Source organism: Pteronotus mesoamericanus, unplaced genomic scaffold (genome assembly GCF_021234165.1).
Source record: "Pteronotus mesoamericanus isolate MK-2021 breed Mesoamerican mustached bat unplaced genomic scaffold, CSHL_Meso_final scaffold_408, whole genome shotgun sequence".
Classification (NCBI taxonomy): domain Eukaryota; kingdom Metazoa; phylum Chordata; class Mammalia; order Chiroptera; family Mormoopidae; genus Pteronotus; species Pteronotus mesoamericanus.
This window is the reverse complement of record NW_026555315.1, coordinates 2,108,937-2,120,942: the sequence shown is the minus strand read 5'-3', so window position 1 is coordinate 2,120,942 and position 12,006 is coordinate 2,108,937. Positions and strand designations below refer to the sequence as shown.

General features: G+C 68.2%; 1 protein-coding gene across 6 annotated transcripts in view; it reads right to left on the bottom strand.

The window, feature by feature from the left end:
* RBFOX3 (RNA binding fox-1 homolog 3) overlaps nucleotides 1-12,006 on the bottom strand; it is a 269,214-nt gene that overhangs the window by 56,253 nt on the left and 200,955 nt on the right. For 2 of the 6 annotated variants that reach the window (XM_054593391.1, XM_054593397.1), the window contains exon 1: nucleotides 3,523-3,654. The exons of 2 other annotated variants lie outside the window; for them this stretch is intronic. In XM_054593391.1, coding sequence (XP_054449366.1) covers nucleotides 3,523-3,627 — 105 coding nt within the window. In that variant the 5' untranslated portion in view covers nucleotides 3,628-3,654. Of the gene's footprint in view, nucleotides 1-3,522; nucleotides 3,655-12,006 lie in introns of those variants that run through there. 2 more of the 6 variants (XM_054593392.1, XM_054593396.1) reach the window with 2 other exon arrangements.

The window sequence follows — 12,006 nt, the reverse complement described above, 5'->3', positions numbered from 1 at the left end:
GAACACACAGATGGCGCGGGGGACGGCGCGGGGAAGGCCCCCCACGGCCCAGGGCTCTTGCCTCCAGGGTCGACAGCCCTCCGGCCCCAGCCCTCCCTGGTACAAAGCCAAGCCGCTCCGGCTCTCTCCCCTGCAGCGATTTCCGGGCTTTGCCGTGTAGCGATACGATTCTCCTTTCCAGGGCAGTGCAGCGCCCTAATAAGCCATCGCCTGGCAAACCCCAGGCTGTGGGCCTGGGGCTCTTCCCCCTTCTCTACAACCTCCCTCCCCTGGGGCCCCGATGGCCCGGATTTCCAGACGAGGTCCCCCTCGCCCTGAAGGGTGACCCCTATTAGCCCTACCCCTCGCTTCCTGCGTCCCACCCGAGGATCCCCCGGGACCAGATGTGGGGGGACCAAGGCACTGGGCTGCCCTGGAAGGGGCCCGGGTACTTCCAGGGAGCTGGGCTGGTGGGGACACGAAGGCCAGGCCTTGCGGGGTGCGACCTGAGGGAGGCGCCAGACCCTGACACGCGGCTGGCGTCTCCTGGTGCGGGGTGGCCTGATGTCGTCCCGCCTATGGCTCCAACTCGGAAAAACATCAGCACCGCTGAGCGGCTGAGAGGCTGCTCGACAACCAGCGCCCCTCATTAATTACGGAGCCGCGGGGTCCCGGAGGGCCCCGGCTCCGATCTCAGCACCCTCGGGGTCCGGCCCCTGCCGCCGGGAAGGCGTGATGCTTTCACGGAGAGAATGGAATTCCACTGGTTGGGGGTTTCATTTTCTAATTCCCAAACCAAAGGCTGTCTCGGAAGCTGGCCTGTCTAAACGCTGCATCTCAGTGTGCCGCAAACTCCATCTCTCGTCTTGCTTGATTTCCTGTCTCCGGCTCCTGCTGGCAAACGTGCTGTCGGGACCGGAGACCCGAGGCCGGGGGCACAGGATACCCAGGGCACGGGCCGCCCGAGCCCGGCCTGCAGCTGTCTGCGGGGGCCTGCCGGGGGCGAGCCCGACTCGGGGGGCCTGGCCGGGCCCCCCCCCGGCCTCCCCCTCGCGTGGCCTCCACTTCCAGGGCACACAAGAGCCTGTGTCTCTCTCCAAAGGTGGTTTGGAGCCCCACACTAAACACCATTATTTATCTTGTGTCGGCCCTGAACCACCAGGGCTGTGTGTGCTCCTACAAAACTGTGCCCCACGCCGACCCAGGGAACGGCTGTGCCCCGGACCTGTCCCATCCTGTGGGGACCCACGCACCCTGCGGGTGGCGCCGTGGAAGCCGGGGGCCTCACAGCCTGGCCCAGCGGGCGCACTCAGGCTCTTCCAGAGGGGACTGCTCGAAGGTGACGCCCATCTGGGAACGGGATGGTTCCAAATGCCGCCCACTGGGGATGCGTCCCCCAGCCCCGGAGGGCCCAGGGGGCCTTCCCCGAGGGTCATGGGGGTGCCGTCACCCCCACCATGAGCTCTGATATGACTCCATCAAGACAGCGCCACTGTCTGGCTGGCATCCTACGGAGGCTGCGGCCCCTTCACCTGGACCCAGTCCGCCCACCCTGCCCGGGAGGACGGCAGGCGTTTGACTGTTCTCAGGAAGTGAGTGCCTCTGCCTGAGACGGCGCAGCCGCCGCGCCGCGGGGTAGGCTCCAGCCCTACCCTGCGCCTGCGGAGCCCGGAGCCTCGACCCGCGGCCCGGGCGCTCCTGCTGGGTGGGGGTGCGCCGAGGGGTCTGCTCCACTTCACCCGGGGCCGCGTTAGAAATGCAGATTCTCGTCCCCACCCCTGAGCGCCCACGTGATCCCTGCAGTCAGAGACATTCAAAGGGAGGTGCCGGAAAGCCCACCTGTGACACGCACCCCTGCCTGCAGCCCACAGGGGATTCTGGGAATCGGCCCTGGCCCGGACCTGCACGCCTGCCTGCTGGTGGGCCTGGGCCCCTCGGCCGCTCCCACGGCCGCTGAGCTCTGTCACAGGTGGCCTGGGGGTGGCCAGGGGCCGAGGGCTCGGGAAGGCTCCTGGCCACCTTCTGCTCCTGCGTGTCACGCAGGCCCTGGGCCTCCCTCTGCGGTTGCTGACACGCTTGGCAATTCTGCTGCGTGGATCCTGAGAAGGGGCCGGCGCAGCACCCGGCAGCCCGGGGCCCGGGGCGCTGGCTCAGCTCCGAGGGCCCATCTTTGTCCACAGCTCCTTCCTTCTGGGCTCTCCGGAAAGCCCAAGCGGCACAGAAAAGACGAGAACCCACCATCCAAACGCCCGGCCCCACCTGGAGGCTCTCACTGTCTCCCAGGAACACACTTCTGCGTCCCTGCCTTCCAACACTCACAGGGGGAGGTGGAGGAGGGACACGTTCACGTAGACCATTCGGCTGGACCGGGCCTGGCCTGGCCATCGGCCTTGGGGTGGCACCCCTACCTCCCGTCTCCACGCCAGGTCCAGGGCGCAGACCGGCCCCATGGGAGCCTTCCCATGGGGTTGGGCCGGCCCCGGGGCGGTCAGCCTGAGGCCCTCTGGCCTTACTGTCCTCCTCCTTCAAACACCCGGCCACTCCAAGTGGCCCCCAGGGCCCTGTGGACCTACGCAGAGGCTGGGGGTGCTGAACATAAAGGAGGCGGCCCCCCAGCCCAGGAGGGAGGGAAGGAAGGAGGGCAGGCCAGCGGGGGTCGGCAGCCAGGGCACTGCAGCCCCCACAGGCTCTGGCTGATGTGGCACTGGAAACGCAGACCCAAGAGGCCAGGAGGCCTAGGGGAGGTGAAGGAATCACTGGCCGGTCCCCAGCGCAGGCCCGGGACTGCACTGATTCTGCACTGGGTGCAATGGCGGGACCCCCGCCCCCCACCCCCCGCACACCGGCCAGCAGCCGGGCAGCAGCTGATGCTCTGCGAGCCCCTCCCCGTGGAGCATCCTGGGGATGTGGGGCTCGGAGTCGCTGGGTTTCCTACCCTCCTCGCCAGCCAGCCCAGCTTCCTCCGCAGCCTCCCAGATTGCAAAAGTCTGGCCCCAGCCCCCTTCCCGCCGGAGCTCTCCTGGGCCTCCCTCGCCAGCCCTACCAGGCGGGTGGCCCGCCTCCCCGGAGGCCCAACGCGCAGTTCCCGCTGCAGCAGAGCTCGGCGTCCCCACCTCCGCTGCCGCCTCCGTCCACCCCCAGGCTTTCCCGACTCAGCTGGAGAAGGGCCCTGCTCCCCGCCTCGCGCCCTCCCCTCGCGAAGTTCCCCAAAGTGACCAGGGCACTGAGAACCCCCTCCCCCTCCCCTCGGGCTTCCCCCGAGACTCCGGGCCGGCGCCGCCCCCTCCTGCGCCTTCGGAAAAGTTGCGAGCGACGCCCCAAACTCTGGCCCCCAGCCCTGCGCCGCTGGAGCCCCTGGCGACCCCGTGCTGGGCCGCTGCTGCGCAGGGGCGCAGCTTCCCCAGCGGGCCGGGCGCCATGACTCGGGGAGCGCAGCGGGGGCCCCGGCTCGACAGGGAGGCGGCCAAGTGCGGGTGTGGGCAGCGGCGCGGGCCGCACGTGCGCGGGGCTGGGGGCCGGACGAGCCGGGCCGGGGGCGCTTACCTGTTGGAGGTAGAGGAAGGTGGGTGGGCAAGGCATGGAGTGCGGGAGCATGCTGCCGGAACCGGACAGCAGGAGGCAGCCCGAGTTCGCCATGGAGCACAGCATGGGGCGGCAGGGGGGCGCCCGGCGCCGAGGCAGCTCTGCGCTCGCTGCGCCGCTCGCACCCTCCGCGCGTCCCTCGGTGTGTGCGCGCGCCCTGCCTCCCTGGCGCCCTCTCGGTCTCCTCCTCCTCCTCTTCCTCCTCCGGCCCTCCCCTCCCCCTCGTGGCGCTCCTTAAGATTGAGGCATGGAAGGAAAGCCGAGCGCCTCTGCCCGGTGCTCTCCTGCCCGGGAGGGGATGCTGAAGAGAGCGCGAGAATATGGCAAGAAAGGATATATGCGCGAGAAAATGGATGAGGGGGAGCGGGGGAGGGAGTCAGTCACTTTGGAGCCACCGGAGCCCTGTCTGCAAAGAGCGGTGCGTGTGTGCGAGTGTGCGCGTGTGCGCGCGTGTGTAGCGGTGGGAGGGGGAGTCCCTGGCGTACTCCAACATCAAACAGCCCCGCGCGGAGGGGAGAGAATCCGGAACGACGGCACTACAGCTGATCCCACACTTAACCCCTCGCCCGCTGGCGGTCAGCCCGCGCACCTCCCACGGCCCCTGCGCGGCTCCCCTCCCTCCCCCAACCGGCACTGCCCCCGTTTGCGGATCTGGAATCTGCCTTTGCCCCCGCTCGGTGCGCCCGCCCGCCGCTGGGGAGAGGAGTGGCTCCGCCGGCCCTTTGGCCCGACCGGAAGGCGCTGGATCCTGCTCGTTGGGAGCAGCGCCTCTCCTGAGGGAGGCCGGCCTGGTGGCGGGGATGTCGGTGATGTAATGAGGACATCTACGCAGAGGCTTCCGCGCCGGGAGCGCTTCTCCCGCTCTCCAGGGCTCCGACACCCAGCAGGAGGCCCTGGGAGTCAATCCTGCCCTCTGTGGGCCCCAGACCCCATTTCCGCCCCCTGCCTGCCACAGGGACAGGGTCTCATGGATACTTAATGTTGGCGGGGGGGTAGGGCAAGGGGTACGGGCTACAAAACATCTTCCCTTCCCGGCACCTGAACACGTCGGGGCAGGAGTGCCCAGGAATGCACCCTGGGCCACAGTCAGCGTGGGGCACGGGTCTCGGCTGTGTCCCTACAACACCACTGTGCCGGGGGGTATGCATACGCGCACATGTGTGCCCACATAAATCTGCAGCTGCACCAGCCACACGCACGCCCCTGGGCCTGCCACGCAGTCAGGCTCGCCAGGCCCCACTGGGCAGGCTCTGCTGACCGGGAGCCGCCCAGGTGAGCTTGGCTGTGAAGGGGGCAGGCGGCCACACGCCGCTTAGAGGCAGAGGTCGCAGGAGGGCGCGCCCAACCGCTCGCCCACTCACGCACGCTTCGCTGGGGGAAGGGGCGAGCCGTGGGCACCCAGGGGCGGCTCCAGACTCGCCACCCTCTCCCTGCAGAGGGCCAGCCCACGCTGGAGGTTAGGCAGGGCGGGGCCCCCTGGCCATGGGAAGACTGCTGGCCTGGGCGTCACGGGGAGGTCCCCTCCCATGCTGTGTGACCTTAGCAAAGCCGCTTGTGCTTCCCGGACTTCAGTTTCTGCACCCAACCAGGGCAGCTGAGTCTGAGACGCCCCGTTGCCCTCGCCATGGGCGGCCGTGTGGGCCCCGCTCGGGAAGGGGCAGCGAGGAGGCCAGAGGGAGGGGCGCCCCCAGGCCTCCCGCAGGCGGCCTGGGACTGAGCTCGGTCTGAACAGGGCCGGCAGGCGTGGGCCCCATCCACGCCCCCTCTCAGGCAGCCCATGGCACGCAAACGAGGCAGTTTCAGCTCACTCTCTTCTTCCAGGGAAGGGGTGCCGGCACGAGGCAGACAGGAGAGGGCCGAGGGCCAAAGCAGAGGCCGCAGGCGGAGCTGGCCCGCCTTGCCAGGTGGCCGCACCTGCCTGACCTTTTTCTGGATTCTCCGTCCGCGGTGTCCCCGGGGGCGGCGCTGGCGCAGTCGGGGAGGGACCACTTGACTGTGGACTTGACACGGGCCTCCTCCTGACTTCAGGCTGACGGGGTGTTAACTTGGCTTCCCCAAGGAGGTTGTCCTCTGCCTGACACCGGGGGCGGGGACCAGGAGCCAAGGCCCCGGCGTCTGGGGCAGCGGCCCCCGGCTGGGCGCAGACCCTGCGGGGGCTCTCCTGTGGAGCGTGGCACCGGAAGGCCCTGCCCCTGCCCTTCCAGGCGTGCGGCTCTGCCCTCCTGTTTCAGGAGCACGCCCACCTGTCTGTCTTCTCCAAGCCCCCGTCGGCCATCATCGCGCCTTCCCTGGAGGCCACGGGAACGCAGCACGGCCACGAAACACCCCCCCTCGCCCGCCCCCCCCCCACCACCACTGTGCCTGCGAGCGGCTCACCACCTGCCGTCACTGCACGTCGCCGAGATCAAGGCTTTCTTTTTCCCTCCCGTCAGAGATTGTCGGGTGCACCCAGCACGGTGCCTGACGCTCAGCATCTCCTTCCCAAGAACCCCCTGGGCGCAGACCCTGCCTCGGTGCTGGGGTGGAGAGAGGGACTTCTCTGTCCTGGAGTGAGCACCCCATCTGGTGGGGCAACCAACCCAGCACGCTGAGGCTGCAGCCTCCTGTGCTGAGAGCTCTGAGAGCCCAGGAGAGTGGGAGCTCAGACCCGGGGCACAGTCAGGGAAGGTTTCCTAGAGGGACCCCCAGCTCAGCGCTTTGCCCCGGAGAAGCCGGGGCAGCGGCACCTGGCCACCCGCGGGCCTCTCCGCAGAGCCGCCTGCCTTCAAGCCTCACCTGCAAAGCCCGGGAGCGCCCGGACACCCACCCCGTCGGCCAGCTGACCGCACCCAGGCCCCAGGGAGACTGCGAACAGCAAGAGGGGACGGAAAGGAAGCCTCCTGGAAAAGGGCCTGAACAGCGTGTGTCTGGCTTAGTTCTCAGGACGGGGCTCCATGGTGTGTCCTGGACTCAGGACTTCCGCTGTGAGCCAGTTGCGAAACGGCAGACTGAGGGGACCTCGGTCCATGGGGTGTGTTTTCGGCGGGTCCGGCGCGGAGCAGCTGAATGTCTGGACTTGCGGCCTCCCCTTTGAGCCTCCATGTGTTGCGAGGGCACGGAGCTTGCCGGCCGGTTCACTCCACCATCCCAGTGCCGGGAACGGCTCCTGGCAGCGGCGAGTGCAGTTGGCTCTGCCCTCCGCCGGGTTTGTCCCGATGATGAGTCGGCCACAGCGGCCGGAGGGTCCAGGGAGCCCGGCTGGGTAAGGCTGCGGCAGGAAGATCGGGGCCCCCCGGGGCGGACGACTCGCTGTCGGGGCGTCAGGACCGTCTTCCGCCAGGGACTGGGGCGGAAAGGAGGCAAGGGCCTCCCCAGCAGCACAGCCAGTCCGTCCTCACCTGCACCTCCAGTGCCTGGCACGGGAATGGCACCTCAGAGTGTGGGGTCCAGGGGTCTGCAGGCCCCCTGGCCCTCTAGAGCCCCCGTGCATCCTGGGCCAGGGTGGGTGGCCCTAAGCGGCAGGTCGGGGGGCCCAGGGCCCAGGGCTCGGCTGCCTCCGCTTCTGGGGTGCAGGCGGGCTGTGCGCTGGGAAGAGCCGTCAATCAGTGCTAATATTCACTACTTAAAAAAAGAGCCAAGGGGAAAAAAAAATATCCCATTCGCCCTGAATCTGAGAAGGGCCTTGTTAGGGAGGCAGGAACCGAGCTGTAATTATTTCTGCGCTCCTGGGCACCACTATAAATATCAGGCAAGGAGGCACCTCAAATGGTCCAGATGGTTCTAAGGCTTGGGAGATCTCGTGGATCCTTCCTGCCCCCACCCCGTCACCTTCCCCGGAGGAGGCCTGCTGGGTGCAGGCGCTGCCCCCGCCCCGCCCCTCGCAGAGAAGGCCCGGCTTTCCCAGCCCCCCAGGCGAGCTTGCCTGGGAGACCCAGGCCCGAGCAACCTGGCAAACCCCTCAGTCTCTGGTGACACAGGAGACCCCCGGAAGAACACGTGCCAGAGAGTGCATAAAATGGCCTGTGTTTTTAGGAAAAGGTGGGTAGTTCTGTGCCCCAAAGATCCGGGGCAGTGTTGCCGTGACAAAGCCTCCACCCCACCCTTGCGGAACCCCCAAGGCTGCGCACGGACACATCGCAGCGGAAGACAGGGCGCTGCGGGGTCCCTCTGGGGAGGCTGGCGGGGGCTGGGTCACTCAGGGTCCCGCTCCTCTTCCCTCTCAGAGTGCTGGCTGGCAGCCCCGGGCTGTGCCACTGGAGAGGACAGCGTGCAGCCCAGCCACGGTGTGCCGGGATGCGGGCTGAGCTCACCGTCTCCCGTGGCAGCTGAGCTGTCGTCTGCGGACGCTGTGCTCTGGGCAGAGCCAGGCCCCCCGGCCCCGGCTCCAGGGTATTTGGCACGGGCTGGGGGTGCGCGCTGGGGAACCAGGGAGGGGGAGGGGCGGCACTGAGAGCGGGGTTGCCACGGGGGGGGGGTTGGGGCTGGGGGGGGCGTAGCTCCTAGTGTGTGTGCGGGGGTTGTCGGGTGACCCGTGAAGCCTCTTCTGTGTGAGCCGCAGCAGCCATGGCAGCAGTGGAGCACCCGTGGGCTCAGGCCCAATTCCACGGCCGCGGCGCCCGGAGGGGAGCTGGGAGAGAGCCCCCAGAGCAGGGCCGCTCAGGGCGCCTGCGAGAGACGCTGTCGGGGGATGTGCAGCTGAGGATGGGAGGGCTTTGTCCCTCCCGAAAAACATAGGAACCCCGCAGATCCCCGAAGGTGGTGGCTCCCTGTCTTGGGAGTGGGGGCTGCTGTGGGCCCACCCTGGTGTGTCTGATCCTCCCAGGAGAGCAGGGAAGTTGGCAGTGAGTGCCCCGCGGGGAGAATCAGAGGCGGGGTGGCAGGGAGCTGCCCTGGCCGACCAGCCCACGTGGGAGGCGGCCAGCCAAGGGCCCGCCCGCACCGGCCAGGGCCAGACCCGCGAGGAGGGGGTGCTGCGGGTGCACCCGCCCCTGGGCCCCCCGCATCCCCGAGCGGCCAAGTGCTCGTCAAGGCAGAGGGAAAGCCGGGCCCCGTCCAGGCCGCCAGGGCCAGCACCCAGGGTCCACCTGGGCGGGGGCCTCCCACGCACCCACGCTGTCCCCCAGCCCCGGCCGAAGCCACAGCAAAAGTAAAAATCGGCGGGCAAAGGAAGTTTATTTATCTGTTTAATTAAGACGCGTTTGCCAGCTTCATTCAAGTCCATCCGTCTCACTTACAACCATGTCCCGGCAAAATTAAACATAATAAATACAGGGAGGCTGAAAGGAAAGGGCACACTCCAGATGCACGGGCAGACCCGGGGCTGTGCCGGCTTGCAGCCCCGAGAACCCCGTCCCTTGCTCCTCTCCCCGCGGCCTGGGGCTCGGGGTGCGCCCGAGGAAGGGCAGTGGGTGCTGGGGCGCCCTGGGCGTCCACTCGGCACCGGCGCCCAGCTATGTTTATTTTCAGCGGGCCCCGGGACTTCTCCCCCCTCCTCCTCTGGAGATGGCACAGCGCTCGGCCCAGAGCAAGACGCCCCCCCTGAGGCTGGCCGGCGCTGTGACGTCCCCCCTCGGGCCGGACCTGCAGCCCCGCGGCCCCCGCCCGGGGCCAGCGCGCTGCAGGCTCCCCCTGCGCCTGGACCATGGGCCTGGGGAGGAGGCGCAGAGCTGGGCCCTCCGAGGCGGGCCGTGGCCAAGCCGCCATTCAGGATCCCGGCCCCGGAACCCACAGAAGCCAGAGGAAGAAGGGGGGGCTTCCCCCCACAAAGCCTCAAGAGCCCGACTGTTTGCTTCAACTTCCCAGGAATGAGCGTGTGTGGGGGGAAGAGCTGGCGCCCTGCGATCATTATTGATCGCCGCCTGGAACCGCACCTTGCATTTGCTCAGTGCTCTCCGACGCGGTCCAGCGTGGCCGAACATGTTTCATCTCCCTGGGTCCTCGCAAGGTATAGAGGGGAGGTGGATGATGCCCCTGGGGTGTAGGAGGACGCGTCTAGGGTCCCGGAGGTGGCCCCAGGTCGCACAGGAGGGAGGGGCAGCGCTGAGGCTGCGGCTGAAGCCTGCCTCGCCGACTCACGCGAGACGTTCGGCTTTTCTCCCTCCCGCCACGGGGCTTGGCGGGCTGGCGCACGCCTGTGAGCATCTCCACCATCGGCCCGCGGCGCCCTCTCCGAACAGGATCAACCTGAAACCGGATCTGTGCCCGTCATCGTCCCTTGCAGTGGCTCGGGCATATACTAATCACACTGCTGCTCGGTCTGTGCGGCGATTATCTCGCGTTTCCTCCTTCCCGCTGGGGGCGGGGGGTTGAGGGGGCGCAGCAGGGCTGCGGGGCCCGACGGCGGAGGCGGGGAGATGCTGCTGCTGGGCCGAGGGAGCCCGTCCGCGGGGCCCCTCGCTGCTCTGCCGCGCGGCCCTCGATCTCCTGGCTCCTCACCCCACGCCCCGAGCCCGGCCCGCCTACGGGTCGGCTTGGCGCCCTGGGCCAAGACCACAAGTGACCACAGAAAGGGCAGCGTCCCGAGAGGCCCGGGAAGTCAGGACATCTGCTCAGAGGCGGAGATTCAAGCTGCGACTGGCTCACAGATGAAATGCCCTTGGATGGCCGGGTCCCCAGGGCAGATGTGACAGATGGCAGCCGCTGCTCACGCCAGGGCAGGGCTTGTGTTACAGCTTTATCACCGGCAGGGGCGGCGGGGCCCAGGAAAGCCTCCACAACCTGCCTCTCCCCGCGGCCCACCCAGCCGGCTCCCCTGGGCCCTGAGGTTGACCTTGACGCGCCCCGTGGGCGGCACGTCAGTACCAGGGACAGTTCCCGCCGTCCACTCCGGTCAGGTCGCCCCTCCGCCCGCAGGGGACGGGAGCCCTCGTGGCACCCGTGGAGGGCCCCGGGGACCACGCTGCCCAGCGCTGCGCCTTCTAGCTGGCAGCATGGGCCTTCGGGGACAGGCGCCGTCTTTTTTTTACTTCCTGGAGGCTCTCCACTGAGAGAGACCCTGACATCTCCCTGGGGAGCCCGTTCAGGTTTTTATCACCCTGACTGTCAAGAAATTCCACCCCGTGTCTCACACCAACCCTCTCCACCTTCATTTTGCTCAAAGGGGAAAAGCCTCGAAGGAGCGCCAAGCACCGGGAGCTGAAGGCACCACCATGCTCAGGAGGGCGGGGTCGCCGCCAACCTGCCGGACAGAGCGGGCGCCTGGGGCAGGGGTCCGGCAACAGCCCCGCGGGCCTCGTGGAGCCAGAAGGGGAGGGCGGCACGCGGGGCCTGGGGGCAGCCTGGGACTGTCCCGTTGCCGCCACCAGCACGGATGTGTGGCACGTCCACTTAGAACTGAACTGAAGGAGCAAATAATCCAGGGTCCCTGCACAGGGAGCCATGGGAAGGGTGGCTCTCTCACCCCCTGGGGGGGTGGTCTGAGCGGCCTGGGGTGGAGGCGGCAAGGACCCGCGGCCGTGTGTCTGTCTCTTTAGAAAGACGGCCGTGGGAGCAGCAGGCCCCTGAACTTCACCATCCGTTGACATAAGTCTCACTTAACAGGGAAAGCGGTGCCCCTTCCTTCAGCCGCGGGCGAGCAGAAGCCACCGAGGGACGCACCCAGGGAGGCCCCGTGGAGAGGGCGCGGCAGCCAGGGAGCAGCCTGGGCCCCGGGGAGTGGAAGTCAGGGCCTCCGAGCCTCCCTGGGTCAGGCGCCTGCCGCCCGCCGCAGCCTGGCACTCGGCGAGTTAAAAGGCAACCTCAACGCCTCAGGAAAACCGGTGTCAGGGGGCTGCGCTCAGCGCTTCCCTTGCCCCTCCATGGCCCCTGAAACCAAAGCATCAGCTCATTAAAAGCTCATTAGGGGCCCGAGGCAACGAAGCCCAGAGAGACAGTGCTGTCCTGGCAAAGCGCGGGCTTGGGGAGGCGGGCACACCGTGTCAGGAGGCCAGGCCAGGCTGCAGACAGGAGCGGGGCGACCGGGCAGGGAGGCGGTGGGCGGCGGGGCCTCTTCCAGTGGAGCCTGGTGGGAACTGAGCTTGTCCCGGGACTCATGGGGCAGGAAGCCAAGGAGCAGGCATTTACCCGCCGAGTCACTTCCCCACACCCCCAGGATGACCGGCCAAATGTGAGCTCCCTTCTGGGGCTTTGAGGGGAGCGAGCCTGGGCAAGGAAGCGAGAGGGGCAGGCAGGACCCCACCGGCACCAGCCCCGCGGGGCAGCTGCAGCGGGAACACCCCGGGGAGCCGCTGCCCACTGTGAGCACAGGCAGCAGGGATGCTGCGGCGCATCTCCGGCTCCTAAAGGCTGCGGGCGCAGGGGCAGTGCGACATCTCCAGGGGAGGTGCCGGGGCGGGTCCGACCCAGGCGGGAGGCTGCTCCTGAGCCGCCCGCGCCCTTGCTCCCTCTTGCTCTCGCGGAGGGGAAGCCCTTCTCTTGCCTGACTGACACTCGCGCTGGGGTCCTGCTCTGAGTTGGCATCAACACGCC